Below are 21,566 nucleotides of genomic sequence, written 5' to 3'. Positions count from 1 at the left end.
ATTATGCATTAATTATATATAGTTAACATATATTATAGATGAATGATATATATATTATACGATCATCGGCTATTATTTAGTTTAAGAGATTAGGTGAGAGTCTATTTGAGTTAAATCTAAAAAAAATTATATGTTTTAAGTATTATGCAAAAAAGTTGATGTCTTCTCTCTTTTATTGTGTTGGAGGGGGGTAGGGGAGTTATCTTTTGGTCATGGTAATTATCCTAGTGATAAGTTACATTGAAAAACGATAAGGCAAAGGAAGTAAATAAAATCTAAAGGAAAATGAGATTCATTAAACTCTTCAAAGGAAAGAGATACAAAAGTTTCTGCATTTCCTTCACTTCAACAAAACTAGAAACATAATCTATACATAGTTCACACCCCCACCTCCAAATCTCTATTTCCCCATTGTTTAATAGTACATAAACAATTCAAAATACACAATTATACCCATTTCTCCTCTCCCAAAATCATCATAGAAAAAGCAAAAACTACGTACTAACCTCTTATGCCTTCATAAGAACTTATCATCATACACTAATACATAGTAATACTTAAAGTTCAAGACACCAAAAGAGGAAAATTTGGATAAAAGAATCCAAATTTAACCCCCTGCCTATAGCAAATATCCGATAAAATAGTCTAAATGCATAAAACTTGTAACCCTCATATACCCAGTGAAATAGTCGAGGTGCGCAAGTTGGTCTGGATATCACCGTTATACAGAGCTAAACTCTAAGCAAATAAAGGCTAAGTTCAGGACCTCCATGACCATCAGGATTCATCATGTAAAAAGCTTCAGAATCTTTAGACCCTACAACTCTTTCAAATTTAGCCCTCATATACATTAATTCACCTTCTGATCCAATTCCATCTCCATCACTTGGCAAAACTCCAGCTCCCATTGAAACTGGCCCAATTGAGTTCAAAATCTTCCATTCCTCAGGCCCACATTCCCTTTTCATTCCATAGCCACATTTTCTCCCATTACAATATGTTCTCCAAATTGGCTCTTCTAACAATTTCACTGCTTTTTTTCCTGTTCTCTTGTCTGCTTCTAGTGCAATTCTAACCAATCCACTAGCCATTTCTCTAACCAAATGGCTAGTTGGAGTGGCCAATTCGACAAAAAATGCAGGACTCAATTTAGGATCTTCTTGAAATGCAAAATGAACATGTCCTCTTCTGTAACCAAATAAAGTACCAACAACTTTGGTACCAAGCCCTGAGGAAAAATGCGTTCGGCTCTTACCGAATGTAAGAGCCGAACGAAGTATAGAAACTGTAGAGCGCGACAGTTTCTTACTTTTAGGTGCATTCGTTGTCGACAGAGACAACGAATGCATATTCAACTCTTCTTCTCTTTGCGAAGAAGAGTGAAAATTAGTTAAGTAAACTTCATCATCATAATCTTCATCTTCAACTTTTTTCTTAAAGTTGAAGTATCTTCTTGAAAAGGAGAATGACTCATGAGGATTCTTAGCCATAATAGTTCTCATGTTAGAATTAACAAAAGACAAGGGAAGCTAAGGCAGTTGAGAAAATATGGGAAGTTGTTTTTGACTCTAAGTTTTGGCTACTAATATTGTGGTTTTATGGGGGTTGAAAATAAAGATTTTTAAAGATTTTTGTTTCAATAAAATCTTGGATTTTGAAACTGAAGAAGTAGGAGGAGAATCCTGACAAAAAGAAGGTGAGCAGACCTACCTAACTGTAAAAAGAAAATGGAGCACAGAGAACAAGAAACAGAAAAAACAGAGGAAACAAAAGGAGATGTGAAATTTGGAAGGGAATTGGGAAAGCTAAATAGTACTCCAGTAGTAGTGGAATGTAAGGACTGAAGAGACAAAGGATTTATCAGACAAAAAAGATTAACATTATCTTTTTGTTTTTGTTTTATTATAGGATAAGTACTAATAGTACTCTCTTCGTTTAAATTTAGATGAGGTAGTTTGACTCGTCACATAGTTTAAGAAAAAAGAAGAAGACTTTTGAAACTTATGGTCTTAAAAGCTTAAGGGGTAAAAGCTTTGTGGGGCATGACATTTGTATGATTATAAAAATTTTTCATTAAGGGTAAAATGGGTAAGATAAAAAATTTAAAATTAAATTATTTTCAAAATTAAAAATATGTCATTTATTTTGAAACATAATAAAATGAAAAGTAACTCATCGTGTTTTTATTATCTTCTGCCAGTTTAGATATCAGCTAATTCTATCAACCAATGTCTAGGCAAATAGAAAAAAGTTTACCCAATGGTTAAAACACTGTTTCACACACTAAGTTCTTATGAGCAATCTGTCTTTACTCAATTTCGTCTAATAAATAATGAGTGACAAAACTCATGAATTAACAAACATGCGAGACGTCTGAATTTCTAACTTATTTTTATTGATTAGGAAACCACAATCCCAAACGTGTGAAGATAATACAAAAATGTTAAATAAATTCATTCACAAAAAAGAAGTGTCCTGCTATCTCTTAGATAGGTTGAATAGCTCTTCATTAAATATAACTAAGAATTTAAATTCTACAATCGACAATATAAAAAAAATATTACTCCATAACTTATTTACAAAATAACAAAAAGTTATATAATTTTATGATAAGCATTAATTGATAATCTGAAAAAAATAAAAGATGACTTGCTATCACCAATTAAACTACATTAATAGTATAAATAATTTAATATAACTTGCTATCACAAATTAAACTACATTAATAGTATAAATAATTTAATATTGTCAGTATATATAACTTAACAACAACAACAACAACAACAACAAAAACAACAAACTCACTAAGTTACCACAAGCTAGTATACAACAACAACCCAGTATAATCCAACTAGTGGGGTCTGAGAAAGGTAGTGGGTACACAGACTTTACACCTACCCTGGGGTAGAGAAGCTGTTTCCAATAGACTTTCGGCATCCTTCCCTCCAAGAACTCCCCACCTTGCTCTTGGGGTGACTCGAACTCACAACATTTTGGTTGGAAGTGGAGGGAGCTTACCACAAGCTAGTATATATAACTTAAATGAATTTCATTAAAGTTAATCTCAATTAGTAAATCTTGTACATACTCGGTTACGAGTTCAATTTATGAAAACAATAATTTATAAAAATATAAGGCAAGATTGCTATAATAAATCTAAAATGATCCAAAGTCGTATGCATAGTGGGAGCGTAGTGCACCATATATGTCTTTTCTTTTCTTTATTAAATGTGTTTTTAATGGTTTATCTGAAATAACCTCTTTACCGTACATAAAATAGGAATAAGATCTGCATATACTTTACTTTTTCAGAACTCACTTGTGAGATCATATTCACGAGCGTTAAGAGTATACAGTATGTGACATTTGCATAGGGAACAGCTAATGGACAGGTGAAAGGCCAACACCAAACCACACCAAACAGGGAATTTTACATAGCAACAATTCAACATTCAGTAAATCAGTGGCTGTCTAATTAGGACCTGAAGTGAGAAAAGGAAAACTCAATATGCACACAAATCTATGAATAATAGGACACCATTAGCCACCATTGTGCTCTGTATTTTTCTTTGCTTTATTAGTTGGCTTAAATTATTGAATCTGATTCTATGTACTATATTTGCAGCCTCTGCCTTTGCAGATGCAGAAGCAGAAGCAGTAGGCGTGGTTTGGGCACTTTTCCACTAGACTTTTGGAGCTATAATATATACCGATAAGTATCCCAATGTTTTAAAAAGTATTTTATTTAATACGAGGCAAGAGATAAGCCGTATGGATCTCTATTTAAATTCATATATAAATAAAATAGCGTAAAGTTAAAATGATATAGTATAACAAAAATATCGAAAGTATATTAAAAGGTTACAAAAAATTAAGTGAACTAAAGAAACTCAGAGAAATTTTCTATCATGTTTTTAGAAGTATGAACCATGCCTAAGATAGTTTGGAGACGCACATGCACAAGAACAAGCTAGCTTTGGGCTTTGATGGTCATAAATGCTCGGTTATGCCCGTGGTACACAGTGAATATAAAAAATTGATAGGTGAATCGTGGTAATAAACCGAATTGAAATTAGTTTGAGGGACTTGTTGATGACCATGTGAAACATAGTTCAAGTGAGAGATTATTGGATATACAAACAAAGTTCTTTATTGATAGTTGAAAAGATAATGAAACGATATATAAGGTTAGGGATACCCCTAATGGTATGAGATGTTGAGAAAAATCATGTGAGATTGATCCAAAGCAGATAATATCACATCATATTCAAGAGTATTTTAATCTGACTTAGACAACAATTTCATTCTCAAGAAATGATCAACTAAACCATACCCTATGAAACCTAAATAATAATATGACCCCCTCAAAAAATATTAAGTCATGTCAATTAGAATTAAAATGGAAGGAAAAGAGTATGAAACTGTCACATAAAACAAGTTACCAATTCATAAGAGGAAACAACAGTGTCAGCAATGTTCTCAAAAAGAAGAAAAAAGAAGTTTAAAATGTCAAAAAGTGTACTAATCATGACTGCTAACATTGAGCCAATAAATCTTGGAAATGGCTTATCATTAGAGATTATGGTAGACAGTTCATAATGGTTAATCCAAAGTCCTCCCTTTTGTTGAAATCTTGAAAATTTTATAAAATAAATACACCAACATATGCTTAAAAGTCAAAAAAATCATGAATTTATTTTCCTCCACCGACTGCTAAATATGCACCACATGTGGAGATAGCAAGAAGTAGACATGTTTAGGGTCAAAAGCTTTGTTGAAATTCTGGGTACACCACTAATCTATCAACATTTGATTAGTTATAAAGTTTTTAAATAAATATTTTATTTAGGGGTACCAACTAAATGTCACGGACCAACTAATTTTCATCTACAACCAACAACTATGAGATTTAAACAGAAGTATATTATGTTGAATGAGCTAGACATGTCAAAATCTAGACCTAAAACCAAAGAGCTTAAATCCAATTAACAATCTTGAAACAACCCTTTAATTGATATAGTTAGGTGATGAGTAAGCAAAATTTGCTTTGAATGGATGATTAAGAATTAATCTGGAAATAATTTTAAAAGATAGCGTGTTTAAAATGTAACTACTTTTTTAATATTATTAACCTACCAGTGTCCCCTTGCTGATGTACAAAGTTAAATTTTTTGACGAGTCTTTTAAAAGTTTTGAGTTTCAATAAGTTTCTTTGTTGGGAAAATATCATTTTTACCCCGCACCAGAAACTATTTACATTTGTTAGTCGAAAAAATATATAAAATTTATATATAACATACAGAATTTATATATATACAAAAAATATACATTTTTTGACTATTATTTTGAAAACGGCTATACAATATCATTTTCTATTCTTTTGTTTGTTCAAAAGCCCAAACAAATAGAATCAGTCTTTGTCCACTGAGACATGGACTATAACACACTTGCAGTTTTCCTAAATCAAGCTTTAATACTCATTGATTTCCCTTTTTAGTGTGACTTGGAAAACAATATTAGCTCTTACTAGTAAATAACTGGACTAGCCCCAATAGAAAATTAGGAACAAGCAGAAAGAATACATTGGGACAGCTTCGAAATTTTGCTCATTTCTCCTGGTATAAGAAAAGTTTCAGATGGGGATATGGGGAGTAATTACTGTTGTACCGTAAGATAAAATAGATAAAATTATTCATTTTCTACCGTCTAAATACATATACGGCCCCTTAAGCTTGCTCTGATTTCCCGTTTAGACACTTAAACTCAGCCTATCAGATATGAACATAGTATTATGTTCAATTGGAACAATGCTGAGTTCAAGTGTCTAAATAGGAAATCAGGGCTAAGGAGTCGTATATGTATTCAGCCTTTTCTAAAACTAAAAATAGTTAGACAGATGCATCCCCATCTTTAAGGCAAATGGATTCAACTTTCCTTAGATCACTGACATTATAACTTGTAGTTCCACACCACACCTCATCCTTGTATGTTCAGATTACACACTGATATTTTACAATGGATATGGGATATTTTTTAGCAAGCTTTTCCAAGGATTGAACAGTTAAGTGAATTCATGGTAATGTACAAATATTCAGGTGCATTGTGAGTGCTGGACCATAGTCAGTATCACCAGATGACAATGGCGAGTTACTTGGAATATTAGGCAAGTTGTTGGACACAATGCTGTAATGCAGAAGCGGCAAATACAGTCCCTTCACTGCTTTCGTGAGGTAAATCAAGTTGCAGATTGGTTGACAAGATTTGGTGCAATTGTTTGACAAAATTTTACTTGATAGGTTCGCAGTTCCTAGCGTGGAGGGTTCTATTTTCATTGTTTACTGGAAGGGTACCATCTGTTCTTCTCGATGCACAAAGCATCTTGCATTCACGTAGGGTCTGGAAAAGGGTCGCACTCCCGAGGGGTGTGATGTAGACAACCTAACATAATGTAAGCATTAGTAACTGGTTCCACAGTTCGAACAAATGACCTATAGATCACACAGAGACAACATTACTATTGCTCCAAGGCTCCCCTTCTACCATCTGTTCTTCTCGTTTTTATATTTCAGGTGCATCGATAAAATATAACAAAACCTTATTGGGGTAAGGTGTCCAAAAAAATGAAGAAAAATCAACATAGCACAGCAGATAAAGATCAATTCAAATACATATATTCTCAGAGTTAACATAGCAGCATTCTAGCATCACTTGCCATTACAAAAACATTGCATCAGTGTTTCCCCAGTGAGGAAATATACATTACACAATTAGGCAATTATAAGCAGCAGCGCCCAATCCTAAATACTAGCAAAACAGTTAACTAGCAGTAGTTGGGAAAGGATTATAGCCACTTTGAACCATATCTTGTAAAGGACCAAAGAGTGGTTTAGGGAGAGTGTTCCATTCATACCAATCCCAACCATCACATTTCTCAGGTTCAAGTGTTTGAGGATTCTGACTGGGATCAGCAGGGACTGCTCTCATGAATATGCAAACTACGTGCACTTTTTCTGAGATGACATTGTTGGTCACCGTTAGATACTCTGTTTTATCAATATCCAATCCTGTTTCTTCCTTCACCTCCCTCGTTGCACACTCTTCAAAACTTTCCCCTGACAAATAAATGATCAAATAATAAAATTGGGTAAGCATTTAACTGAGGATTCGTAGGGATGGTAATGGGGCAGGGCAAAAGCAGGGCAGGGCAAGGCAGGGCCTTAATGGGGCAGAGCCCGGCAATACTTAAATGGGGCAGGGCGGGTCAAAACACTTTTTTAGAAAAATTTAAATAGGGCAGGGCAGGAATAGCTAAGGAGCTTTAGCTTCATTAAAGAGGTCAAAAAGTCATAAAAACATGAATAGAATCTTGCAAAATTGAAAAAAAAAAAAAAAAGTTGGTTTAAAAAAATTAAGGAGAGTCTAAATAGGGCAGGGCTTAATAGGGTGGGGCGAGGCATGGCATGGCAAAAACTTGAAAAATGCTAAATAGGGCAGGGCAAGGCGGGTCAAAAGCTTAGCAGGTCACAACTTGCCTTGCCCTACCCTGCCCAATTGCCATTCCTAAGGATTCGCTACAAGACATCTCTTTTTGGTTTGACATTGTCAACAGCGTTAAAAATTCATGGAAATGAATCATGAAAGCAAGAACTGATTAACAAAGGTCTAATCAAGATTAGGCACAAGCAAAGATTCAAAACCAAGTTGTCTGCTTCTCTTAATAAAACTTATGAAGTTTATACTACTGTTTGGAAAAATATTAGAATTGTATGATTGAATGTCAAAATATCCAACTATACTTGTCAAAAAAGAAAGAGCAAGTGTGTTTACTTTTAGCAATACTTCATTTTTTTGACAAAGATCTAGCACTACTCGGTTGTATTACAGATTTCTGGATTATATTTCTATCACGGAAAGATAAGAATCTTCTCATCTCAAATCATATATTTGGAATTTGGGTTGTGATTCTGAAACAGTGTCCAATTTCTGGGGCAAAAAGAAGAACAAAACCTACCTATTGGCTTTATGTTGTCTATGGTTTTAGACTAGTTAAGCACATTCACTTCAGTTCTTTCTAAATTATAATTCAAGAAATTAATTACAAAATCAAAGTATCAAACAGGATACTACTACCTTTCGAAGAAACAAAGAAAACGAAGAGTAATAACAAGAAGCGGCTTGATGGAAAAACTTAAAAGGATTTTTCCGCTTCTTTTGGCCCATCCCTGGAGATTTAGCAAATGGACTATTATGGCTGAGCGCCGGCCATTGGCTGGAGCTCCTACACTGCTTTCAGTGTTGCCATAACCCCCCTATCTGTTGTCACCATCTAAACCATCCTAATGTGCGGCTACCTTAGATCCTTCAACAACCACCAATCACCCGTTGCATGCAACTTAAACCAGTGATAACACACAGTCATGATCCATTGGTGGAGTTTCATGAAAGACATTTTCAAAAGGTACAGGACATCAAGAGCTGCAGTATTTTGATCTCATTCTGTTTTGATCATTCAGATCAATATCACCTTTTTATTAAGTTTTGACTTGAGGATAATTTCTTGAAGGTATGTAAAAAAAACCTGTGGTTTTATTTTCAATCAGAATCCTCTCTTGTTCCACTTTGTATTGGATTGCCTCTACTAGCTGCAACTCTCTTTGCAAAAGATGCAATCTTTTCAATAGTCTCTGATGTAGAAAGACCTTTGTTTGTATATACTAGATAAAGCTACATTTTCTCATACTAGGCCAAGTGCAGTAAAGGGCAGGTAGAATATGGCCTTTGGATTAGGCAGAGGCGGATGGAGTATAGAAGTAACATGTTCAACTGAACCCAGTACTTGTGACAAATAGTATAAAAATATATGTAAAAATCACAAAAAATATTCAAATATTAAACTATGAACCCATGATTTCAGAAGTGCAATGGTTTCCGCAGTAAGAATCTCAATGTTGAACCCATTAAATATAAATCCTAGATCCACCTCTAGTATTAGTTGTGCACATAAAGATAATGATGAGTTTTCAGTGCCATTGACAGCAAATACAGGTATATACCAAAAATTTCCAACACTAGTGATCACAGTTCTAGTAATGCCTGCAAATCTCAAAGGTGACCTTTTGGAACCTTATCAACAAGAAATACAAGGAAAAGGTTAAGGAAGCGAACAGGACAAGGTGTGCCAAAACAGTTTTGGTTCAAAAAAAACAATCTACAGGGTGGTCTAGCAATGTTAATTGGACATAAAACAAGGTGCACCCTGTTGATTTAGATCCTCTAAATCCTAAAAGTCAATGCATATAATGAACCACACCAAGAATAAATATTGCCTCAACCTCGTATTCAGAATTACAAGGCTGATGTAGAATCTAAGTTGAGTCTGCAGCATCAGCTCGGCTATGAACATGATTACATATTTGATCCTATTACCAAGTAGAAGAAGTATCTTTTAACAAATTTCAGTAACATGCTCCAAGTGAGTGGGGAATCCGAGAGTGGTGCTGCTTGTGATATGTAGCAGCTAGAGGAGGCCTAAGCCCAACTGATGCATACTTCTCGGGTGGACGCAGCTATTGGTATTACACTAGCAGAGGCAGAGCCACAAGCCCACGTACGGGTTCGGTAGAACTCAGTAACTTTGGTTCAAATCTTGTTTTCATACTACAAAAGTCAATTAATATGTATAAATATCCAGAACCCAGTAACTTGCCTTTTCTAGAATTCTAGAACCCATAAACTCAAAATCTTAGCTCCGCCTCTATAGGCATGCGTTAATCCTATTTCAAAGCTTTTTGAAGCAAGATTTAACCCGAAAGTATGTTTCTTTTCTACTATGAAGAGCTGCAGGGTAAGAATTTTCGAGCTGCAAGCTCTATCCCTTCCCATAGAAGTGAAGAAACTTCAAGTGTATCACATATATAGGCTGAAGCAGTTTGTACATAAGAGGTGATTTATCATTCATTACACACAAAAAGACCAAGTTCTAACAGGAAAAAGAAGAACAGAACAAAACTAATAAGCATAGATCACAGTGACTTATACAGTCATTTCGACAACTTTCCGAAAAAATTCAAATTTTTGATAATTGTAGTTCTCATGAAGATTTGTAAGTTTTTTGTGAATAAAAGAACTTTTCTTTCTAAAATACCCTAAAACTACTTCAAAAGGTCAATATTTCCACACACAAAAAATCGTGATTTAAATGTATGGTGATCCGGAAGAAAACAAAATAAATTTAAGTTGCTGTTTGCTCGTGGAACATTTTTCACAATCTTGGAAATTTTCTTATTTTTTCGCTTCAAAATAAAGGTGATTATTTAAGAAGCTTTTGCAAAAAGCTTTTAATCTTCTTTTTAAACAAAATCCCACAAAAAAGTTATATAAATGCTAAATCGGCTTTCGACTTCAATTTAAAAATAAAGTAAAGATATAATAAATTTAACTGCTCAACGCCTAAAAATGAAGTAAAGATAATAATTATAATAATGTAATACTAACCGAACTCGAGGTGGCCGCCGGGAAGTGCAAAGGTACTATGGCCGATGGCGGAGAGACGTTTCCCTAACAGAACTTTACTTCCGTTTAAAAGAAACACCGCTACTCCGACTTTCGGCAACGGCGTTGACGGCGGCGTTGCGGTTACTGGCGTTTGCTGAGCACCACTTTCCATTTTTCCGGCAGCGGAATAAATATTACGGGAAGCTTTAGGTTGTGTGGGGAGTATTTATATTTTTGAAAAGTTCAGAAGTGGGTCCCGCTACTTTTGGATCCCCGCCAACTTTTTGAAGATATACGGTCATACATGGAGGCCAAGAATTGTAATGTAGGCACAGTATATAATAGTATAGTAATAATAAGAAACTCTTGGGCTTTTTGACCGACCAACCCACTCAAATTTGTGTGGAAAAGTTTGTAAAAATAGCCGCTAGCCAATTTTTGGATTGATAATTGAAAAATAATCTATGTTTGCGAATCATTGAAAAATAGCTATTGTTTTGCTAAAATACGGAAAGTTCAAGCATAATATGTTGTATTATGAAGTTTTTGTATATAAACTTCCAGCATATTATGTTGGAACTCTAGCACACGGAAAGTTCCAGCATAATATACGAGATTATGGAGTTTTTGCATATAAACTTCCAACATATTATGATGAAATTTTAGCACTTTATAAAATTCCAGGATATTATCCTATAAGCTCATATGTAAAAAAAATTCGAACTTCGGCATATTAGGCTGGAATTTTTAGAGTATTTTTGTTCAGATTTTATCTTTACATGAAAAGTGGCTAAATTTCGATTACTTTTGAAACTGTGATTATTTTTCAATTACTAGTTGTAAATATGACTATTTCTAATTTTTTCCCGAAAAGCTTCGGGCAAAATACAAAATTAACCAGTCGACCGAAACTAATTGTATTTGCTAGTCAAAAGTGTATATTATGTACATATAATATACATATATAAAAAATATATATTTTATCGGCATTGGTTGATCATCATAAACTAATTGTATTCACTAGCCGTGGTTAAAATTATTAAAAATCACATCACTTTACTCGTTATCAATAAAGTCATCAAATTATTTTTTGTATCATTAAGAGCCCGTTTGGACATAAGAAATTTTTTACTTTTTTCTGAAAGTTTCACTTTTTTTCGAAATCAGCGTTTGGTCATAAATTTTCCAATTTTCACTTGAAGATGCATTTTGAAATTTTTCGAAAATTTGAAAAACTCCAAAAAGCTGTTTTTCAAAATTTTCACTCAGATCACTCACAAAACTTCAAAAACAACCTAAAATTATATCCATGTCCAAACACAACTCTAATTTTCAAATACCGTTTTCACTTGAATTTTTTTTTTGGAATTTTATAATTCTTATGTCCAAAGGCCCACTAAATCATTAAACTACATGTTAGGTTCAAAGAATAAATTAGCTATCTTGGCAACTGGCCAGTTTCTTTCGCATACTAATAGTAACAAGAAGTAGTTGTGAGCACCTAATTTTTTACTATGCGTGAATTGTTTTCCATTCATCTCACCAATACCTAACTTCTCACTTCCCCCACTCTTATCTTTAACAATTCACACTCCTACTCTCTCTTACTAACATAAACACATACAAAAAAAAGTCAAAAAGGGGAGGAGAAAAATAAAAAAAGGAGGAGGAAAGTCAAAAAGGGAGGAGAAAAATCAAAAAGGGGAGGAGGAAAGTCAAAAAAAAGAGGGGAGCAAAAACAGAGGGGATCGGGGAAAAGTGAGCCTTTCTCCTCCTTCTTTGAGAAAGAGCAGTGGCATTTTTTTCCTCGATTTTCCATCCGAAAATGCTGCCCTCAACCACCTCAAACCAGTCCTTCTTTTAGTCCAGAAAATACACCCTTTTACCCCTAAAAATGAAGCTAAAAACACAGTTGAAAGGTCCCCAAAATTCAGTTGAAAAATGCCACAAAAATCAGCAAGAAAGCAGCCCATTTTTTTAGCAAAAAATTAGCTGCAGAAATAGCTAAGAAAAAGCTCAAAAAACGGACAGCAATTTTCAGCCATTAAAAGAGCCAAAAAACGCAGCAGCTGCTGCTGATCTTTTCTAGGAAAAAATGACCTCCCTCAGCCCGAAAACCAGTTGAGAGCTCAGCTAAAAATCAGCTCTTTTCCACCCTAAAACTGACCTCGAAACAGCCAACAAAACATACTGAAACCGGCCTTTAAAACACCATTTTTAATCGAGTCGAGGTTCCGGTGCGGTCTCCTATTGCGGGTCTTGTTCGGGTTCTTTATCCGAATGTAGCTTCGGGGTTTCATGTATTTTTTATGATGATGGAGCTTCATGTTTGGATCTATTGAAGAGCCTTATTTGCTGAACGTAAAGATTCATCCTTACCATTTTTTATTGAAGTTCTTTAGTCGTTCTATTAATTTATTTATTGTTCATGAATCCTTGTCTATGTGTTTTGCTTGTCTTCTGTTGATGCCATGAGTATAGGATCTGTTTGAATGTCTCATTGTGAATTAATTCTGTTTAGAATATTGGGAAAGGCAGTAGCTGCGTGGATATTAATAATCCTTTATCATGATTGCGGATTCGCTTGCGTAACGTTGTTATGACAAAATTAATAAATTTCGTCTCGATCACGTATTCGCTTGCGTAGTGTGATTACGACATCTTATTTTATTCAAAACTTCTTTTAATAATTCTAATAATCAAGCATGAAGAGCGGATATGTAAACATGAAAATCCATTAAAATACAGTTTGTTCAAAAATAATATAAGCCAAATATAGTCAATAAAGAGATTGTGCTAGAACCACAGGACTAGGGGAATGCCTTACACCTTCTCCTCGGTCAACAGAATTCCTTACCCAGATTTTATTTTTGCAGACCAATAATGATAGAGTCAAACCTTCCTTTGACTAGGGATTCAAATAAAAGGTGACTTGGAACACCAAAAATCAATTCCAAGTGGCGACTCTAAATGAAAAAATAATTCCTATTTCAAAATTGTCACTTTAATTGGAAAAACTCTTTAACCCACAATCCATATCATATATCTCTTTTGGGGATAAAAAGGGGCGTGACAGCTTTGGCGACTCTGCTGGGGAACAACCAGAATTCGAGCTTGTACATGTTGACTTTTATTTAGCTTTATTAATTTTGTATATACTGTGATTGTTTTGGGGGGCCTAATATGCTATTTGTCTGCTTTTTACTGATTTGATATTGTTGAATTGTACATTATAAATTGTCTTCTCACGCACCCCCTCTAAGTCTTCTTGAAATTAAAATTGAGCATTTGCTTGACATAGCCCGTTTTCTTTGAGATAGCCAAGGTACTTGCCACCCGGTGAAGGATTTTTTGTCATACATATTTTAGGTGAGGAGCACCACCAGCTAAGCCGGAAATCAATGCTACCGGTACGCTGACCCTCCTCGGCTCGAGTTGTCCGCTCGAGTAAGCCAGTCTAGATACTTTTCTCCACCAGGATTTAAACCTAGAAGAACAAACCTCATGCTAGATATTCCTAGTATGTTCACTTTATTTGCATCATGTGCATTTGACTTAACGAAGCTCTGCACAAGGGCCGAGTCTGTATAAGACAGGTATCCTCTTTGAGACCATCATGTCCACTTATGTTCTACTTGCTACATCATTTGGAAGGCTTGCTTACATTATTGACCGGTTCTAGGAAATTAGTTGAGCGAAATTAAAAAAAATTATTCTCCTAGTTTGGTACAAATAATCTTTTTTTACTAAAATTTTGTAGTGGTCTGGCGTAAATATTAATTTTCATAAAAATCAAAAAGAAAAAAATAGTCAGTTTGACCGAACTACGCGGGTCTGATTCTCACCGAATGTGAGATACATAGGCAAACCTCATCGGTTCCGGCCCCCAATTTTCAAAAATCTAAAAAGATATTTTCCTTTAATTCCTTCTTTAGAAGTTTTTCTTTAAGACGTCAAATCCAAAAATCCAAAAATATTTTCTTTCTTTTTTTAAAAAAAAAGTCTTTCTCCCAAAATTCAAAAAAATAAAATTAAAATCAAAAAATATTTTCTTTCTTATTTAGAAGTCTTTCTTTCACCAATTCCCAAAAAAAAATAGAAAAAAAAATTAAAAATATTTTCGTTGCTAGGAGATTTTGTCGGATTATTTGTATATGAGTAAAAAAAAAAGAGGTAGTTTATCTATTTTATTTCTGATCTTTTCGAACTGCGCAAGATCTGATTCATGTTCCCACATAATATATAGGCAACCCACATCAAGTTCGATCGAATGATTTTGAAAAAAAAAAAAAGAGAAGAAAGAGAGGAAGAGTGTGCATTCTAACATGCTTGTTATTTTGAAATAAAAGCTAGTTAAATGTGGTTGGTTTGTTGGTTTGTAATGGTGAATCACGAAAACAATACAGGATCCCTCAGAAATAAAAGCACCTTCTCAACTGAAGGAACAAGAACCACTATTATTGATCCAACAAAGGTCACGAAAAGGCAAATAGACAAGTTGGTGATAAAAATAGAGGCAAATATTGGCTGACTTCTACCAGTTTTGAGCAACAGGACATGCTCTGCTTGGATGATATGTGATAATAGGGAGACATGAGAATTTGTCCAAGTACTTTGACAAATTAGTTACTGTGAAAGTTCCCATGTTGTAAGTCCTAAAATCCGATAGCCAATATGGGGAGCGGTTTGATCAAAAGTTAAAATTTGAGTGCTGAATCCATAGCAATAAAAATGGTTGAATGTCGTAGTAATGCTGATGTGCAAGTCCGTGGCTAAGATGCCGCTTGGTAACTGAAAAGTCACTCCTCTTTAGCCAGAGAGGAGCCTTGGTAGCTTATTTTGTCATCTTTTTCGTTATCTGGGTTATCCAGGGTTGTAACCCAGATTTCAATTTGTTTGTCTTGTCATCTAACCTTTCCATCCTTTACTCAATGAAATACAGTTTGTCTTTTTGTGTCATTATGTGTTTAATCCCTTTCCCGCTAGTTCTAGTGACATGACATGCATGCGGAGTTTTTGGCCAGATCTTAGAAAACTGATTTAGTCTTGAACTGGATAACTGAGAATAAGACACTTTTGAGGATGAATAAATAACCGAAACACTTTGGAATTAAGCTCAAGCAAAATTCACGTAGAACTAGAATAGTTATACCTGTGGAAGTTAATGATCTTTACCTTCAAATCATTGTGAAGATCGAGTTTGAGGAAGAATCAATTGAAGATTGGTGTAAAGTTTGACATAAATGGATGAAAAATGTCTTTCGATCACGACACACCAAGAAGACAGACATGTTCATCAATGTTATGATCACGAAAGGATACTATGTTTGGCGTTCTCGGGGTGGAAGGCCCTTTTTCTGCTATCCAAACACTTTATACCCTTCGTTACCCTTTTTGAGCTTGTGTTATTTTCTTTAACCACCCTCTTTTGGAATCAAGTTTCGAGATAAAAGTCCAAAAAAAAAATGAAAAAAAATGAAAGAAAAAGTCTATGCCCCAAGAGTACAAACCGGGGGCAACTCTTAGAAAGTTCAAGTAAAAAAAGAATAAGAAAAGAACATTCCAAGGTCCATGCCCCCGGGAAATAAAAGTTGGAGCAACTTGTTTTGAAAAAAAAAAAGAAGAAAAAGAAAAAAAAGAGAAAAAAGGAAAGAAAAAGAAATAAAGATAAAAAAAATAGTTAGGTCAGATGTTTGAACTACGTTTGACCTGATTTCTTAAAAAAGGGATACGTAGGCAGCCTTACATGGTTCGGTTCAACCAAATAAGAATTACAAAAAAACAAAATCCAGTATCTAAAACTGGGGCATGAGTTTGTTTTCGTTTTTTGAAAGAGTCGATTCCAAGAGTTGAAAGTGTAAAACCCATTATATTGAGTCTACTTTGAGCCTTCATGCCGTCATTTCTTTCTAACTAAATTCAAAAGCCTTCCAAACAAGACCTCCTAATTAGTCTTGAGAATGCCAAGGGAAATCGGCAATGAGCAATGGTTGTCATATGGAGGACATGGTCATGGTTCTCACTCAAGGAATCAAGAAAAGAAAAAAAAAGAAAGAGAAAAAACAAATGAGAGAGCCTTACTAGTGAAAACCCTCATAGGCACTGTAAAACGATGGAAAGTAGAGATAAATAAATGAGAGAGGCTTGTTGGTGAAAATCTTTCGGGGAACCACTAGTCGAAAGTAAGCCGTGAAACTGATGCAAAGAATTAACATAAACAAGCCCGACTTCAAGTCCCGAAGGAATAACGAAATGAATGATTAAAACAGTTTGATAGATCAGGCCGTTGAGTCCAAAATGCATGTCATGATCATTATGGCTAGTTACCTCATTAAAAAAAAGCCTCTTCCTTCTTTATATATATATATATATATAAAGGCATCTCTTGTAAATATTATTTTTTCACATGATGATATCCTTCGCTTTGAGTTAGTCCTTGTCAAAACAAGTAAGAAAGGATTTCAAAATCTGCTACCAGCTTTTCAGTTGCACAAAGAAAATTCTGGCTAGAACATTCAAGATAACATTATCGGAGAAGTAACATGCACACACAGTTGTTACAGTCGACATGTCTTGAGGATTCGTGCAGTACAAAGGTTCTCCCGAAAGATATTTCTGTCTCCCTACTTGTCAAAAACAAGCAAAGAAAAGACCACAAGATTGATTACGCGTTCCCTGTAGTACTGAACAAAGGCTATGAACTTTGCACATCATGCAAAAGGCGCATACCCAGTTGCGATTCTATCTGACAAACAAATTGCTCGAAAAGCAAGAAATCATTCAAGATATCAGAAAAGGTCATCTAAGGAATGATCTCTAGTTGAGATAAGGCTGATTGAGCCACAAACACAATCAGGGTTGGTACAAAGAGCAAAAGTCTCTTGAAAGCAACAACAACGTCTACCAGCAGTGTAGCCAACTACCAATACAGTCGGTATTCCTGAAGCGAATGGGCACAAAGCCAAGCTGCCAAAGACATCCAGGTCACAAACCGACCATCACTTTTAAAACTCACTATTTTTCTTTATTTTGAAGCAGGAACAAAGCAGTGCATAATGGCGATTCTTAAAGGACGAAGGTCACCAAAGGTAAGTTTCGCAAAATCTCTATTTTCTTTTATTTTCAGCATGCATCACTATTACAGATTGTTTTCTTAGATTAACCCAGGTAGAACCTTTTCGCCTAGGGGGATCCAACTCATATTCCGGGTAGAAGTACTCTTCGCTAAGGATGTTTTACGTAGCTTAACCTATGTAGAACCTTTTCGCCTAGGGGGATCCAACTCATAGTTCCGGCTAGAAGTACTCTTCCCTCAGGTTATTTTACGTAGCTTAACCCACGTAGAACCTTTTCGCCTAGGGGGATCCAACTCATAGTTCCGGGTAGAAGTACTTTTCGCTCAGTATGTTTTACGTAGCTTAATCCAGGTAGAACCTTTTCGCCTAGGGGGATCCAGCTCGTAGTTCCGGGTAGAAGTACTCTTCGCTCAGGTTGTTTTATGTAGCTTAACCCATGTAGAACCTTTTCGCCTGGGGGATTCAGCTTATAGTTCTGGGTAGAAGTACTCTTTGCTTAGGATGTTTTACGTAGCTTAACCCAGGTAGAACCTTATCGCCTAGGGGGATCCAGCTCATAGTTCTGGGTAGAAGTACTCTTCGCTCCGGATGTTTTACGTAGCTTAACTCAGGTAGAACCTTTTCTCCTAGGGGGATCCAGCCCATATTTCCGGGTAGAAGTACTCTTCGCTCAGGCTGGTTTACGTTGTTTGACTCAGGTATAACATTTTTCACCTATAAAGACTCAACACTTCATCGATATTACTGGGCTCCAACCCCTGGTTGTATTCCTTCCTAGTAATACATGGCACCAACCCTTGGTTACATTTTCTTTTCAGTAATACACGGCACCAACCCATGGTTACATTTTTTTTCAGTTTACAGGGTGCCTACCCCTGGTTACATTTTATTTCAGTAATACAGGGTACCAATCCCTGATTACATTCTTTTTCCGTAATACAGGGTACCAACCCTTGGTTACTTTTCCTCACCAGTATTAGGATACACCAATCCCTAGCTGTGTTTTCCGATATAGGATCTCCACTCCTTAGTTGATTTTTATTTTTTACACATAGGGTCTCCACTCCTTAGTCTCCTTACCGGTATCAGGGTAGACTATTCCCCATCGCATTTCCCCAACAAAAGGTACACCAATACTTAGTTCATGCACCATTTAGACAATCAAGGTACACCATTCCTAAAGAATCATGTTTTCCTAGGGTACACCAATCCTGACCTTTTATTGCTTTCAATAATGAAGTAGTATAGAGTTTTGTTACAAATAACTCACAAAAATTTTCTAGTAAAAACTGAGGCAGAAAAATTTCGTTTGTTTGTTTGTTTTGGTGTCTGAGCAGGTTTTACCTCGAGGCACGGGTTCGAGATGACCAATAAAAGAAGTCTCAATCCAAAATAAAGGAAAGAAAACAAAAAGAAGTGAATCCAGAATGCAGAAGCGGATGAAAAGATATCAACTGCTCAATACATGAGTCACGAGCATTGCATTTACCGTCTTCATCTGAAGAGTCCGTAGAAGAGCTAGAACCTGCAGCGAGCAAGCATCAAGGTTCAGATTAGAGTCTGCGTGAAGAACCAGTCAAGACTCAAGATCAAGTTTTAGAAGACTTATAGATATGAATCTTGTAACTCATAGCTGATAGGCTTGTTTAGTCTCTTTTGATTTTAATGTAATAACACGACTACAGATCGGAGCCTCAACGGAACCTCACTCGACTCTCCAACTCAGCATTCCATCCTTTTGCTTGAACTACACGCGACTTGATTCTCTTATAACCCGAGATATGTAGGCTGTCCAAAATCAGGACTCGATTGCACTCTTTTCTCTTATCTTTTACTTTTTGAATAATGGTATAGCCAAAAATTAGTCATATCGCTCATCTTTTCTTTGCCTGAAAACTCTTCAAGTTTTCAAGCAAAGAGGGGCATGTTGTGAGCACCTAATTTTTGACTATGCGTGAATTGTTTTCCATTCATCTCATCAATACCTAACTTCCCACTTCCCCCACTCTTACTTTTTAATAATTCACACTCCTACCCTCTCTTACTAATATAAACACATACAACAAAAAGTCAAAAAGGGAGAAGGAAAGTCAAAAAGGGGAGAAGAAAAATCAAAAAGGGGAGGAGGAAAGTCAAAAAAGAGGGGAGAGAAAACAGAGGGGATAAGGGAAAAGTGAGCCTTTCTCCTCCTTCTTTGAGAAAGAGCAGTGGCATTTTTTCCCTCAATTTTCCATCCGAAAATGCTGCCCTCAACCACCCCAAACCAATCCATCTTTTAGTCCAGAAAATACACCCTTTTACCCCTAAAAACGAAACTAAAAAACACAGCTGAAAGGTCCCCAAAACACAGCTAAAAAATGCCATAAAAATCAGCAAGAAAATAGCCCATATTTTCAGCAAAAATCAGCTGCGGAAATAGCCAAGAAAAAGCTCAAAACACAGGCAGCAATTTTTAGCCATTAAAAGAGCCAAAAAACGCAGCAGCTGCTGCTGATCTTTTCCTGAAAAAAAAGACCTCCCTTAGCCCGAAAATCAGTTGAGAGCTCAGCTAAAAATCAGCTCTTTTTCACCCCAAAACTGACCCCGAAATAGCCAACAAAACACGCTCAAACCGACCTTTAAAAGACCATGTTTAATCAAGTCGAGGTTTCGGTGCAGTCTCCTATCGCGGGTCTTGTTCGGATTTTTTATCCGGATGTAGCTTCAGGGTTTCATGTATTTTTGATGATGATGGAGCTTCATGTTTGGATCTATTGAAAAGGCTTATTTGCTGAACGTAAAGGTTCATCCTTACCATTTTTTATTGAAGTTCTTTAGTCGTTCTATTAATTTGTTTATTGTTCATGAATCCTTGTCTATATGTTTTGCTTGTCTTTTATTGATGCCATGAGTATAGGATCTCTTTGAATGTCTCATTGTGAATTAATTCTGTTTAGAATATTGGGGAAGGCAGTAGCTGCGTGGATATTGGCCATATGATTTTGGGATGTATCAAATAACAAATAATGGACCATGTGTTTGTTTGGCAGCAATTAATAGATTGTGGGTTTAAGCTAGTAGTAACATTAATGGGCCATAGGAATTTTAATTAATTTTTATCCTTAGTTTGTTCTATTCCATGTTATTAACTAGTATTTAATATTATGCATATAGTAAATTATTTGCTTGTGCTTTTAGCCTATCCCTCATGTTAGTGTTTAAACGGGGCTACGAGAAACATGTTTGGCCAAATGAATTTATTTTGCTGGCCCATTTTCCATAATAAATCAATATAAAATATAGTAATTTTTCTGAGAGTAATAACGTATTAAAAATCCTTTATCATGATTGCGGATTCGCTTGCGTAATGATGTTATGACAAAATTAATAAATTTTGTATCGATTACGCATTCACTTGCGTAGTGTGATTATGACATCTTCTTTTATTCAAAACTTTTTTTAATAATTCTAACAATCAAACATTAAGAGAGGATATGTAAAACATGGAAATCCATTAAAACACAGTTTGTTCAAAAATTATATAAGCCAAATATAGTGAATAAAGCGGCTGTTCTAGAACAACTGGACTCGGGGAATGCCTTACATATTTTTCTCGGTGAACAGAATTTCTTACCCGGACTTTATTTTCGCAGACCAATAATGATAGAGTCAAACCTTCCTTTAACTAGGGATTCAAATAAAAAGTGACTTGGAACACTAAAAATCAATTCCAAGTGGCGACTCTGAATGACAAAATAATCCCTATCTCAAAGTTGTCACTTTAATTGGAAAAACTCTTTAACCCACAATCCATATCACATATCTCTTTTGGGGGTAAAAAGGGGTGTGACGATAGTTATGGAAGTATTATATTATTTCTAGCAGGATTATGACGTCTAGGTTTATGGCGCAAGCATGTAATATAAAGTTAAGCAGGGCTGATTTTCTATATTCTCTGGCCTAGTTTTCATGATCAATCACAGCAGCCATATATTTAGTTATACATGAACAAACTAA

General features: G+C 35.3%; 2 protein-coding genes across 2 annotated transcripts; both read right to left on the bottom strand.

Moving 5' to 3' along the window:
• Positions 1-265: 265 nt before the first annotated feature.
• LOC104091654 (protein MIZU-KUSSEI 1) lies at positions 266-1,830 on the bottom strand. The gene has a single exon (XM_009597038.4). The coding sequence runs from the start codon at positions 1,500-1,502 to the stop codon at positions 732-734; it is 771 nt and encodes a 256-aa protein (XP_009595333.1). The 5' UTR covers positions 1,503-1,830; the 3' UTR covers positions 266-731.
• Positions 1,831-6,651: 4,821 nt separating this feature from the next.
• Positions 6,652-10,750, bottom strand: LOC104091653 (nudix hydrolase 1). Its single transcript, XM_009597037.4, has 2 exons — positions 10,495-10,750; positions 6,652-7,112 (listed from the first exon to the last, which is right to left on the bottom strand). Exons 1-2 carry the CDS (start codon positions 10,664-10,666, stop codon positions 6,817-6,819), a joined length of 468 nt encoding a protein of 155 aa, XP_009595332.1. The 5' UTR covers positions 10,667-10,750; the 3' UTR covers positions 6,652-6,816.
• Positions 10,751-21,566: the final 10,816 nt, after the last annotated feature.

Source organism: Nicotiana tomentosiformis, chromosome 10 (genome assembly GCF_000390325.3).
Source record: "Nicotiana tomentosiformis chromosome 10, ASM39032v3, whole genome shotgun sequence".
In the NCBI taxonomy this organism is placed as follows: Eukaryota; Viridiplantae; Streptophyta; class Magnoliopsida; order Solanales; family Solanaceae; genus Nicotiana; species Nicotiana tomentosiformis.
The sequence above is the reverse complement of the archived record's forward strand: the minus strand, read 5'-3'. Positions and strand labels throughout refer to the sequence as shown.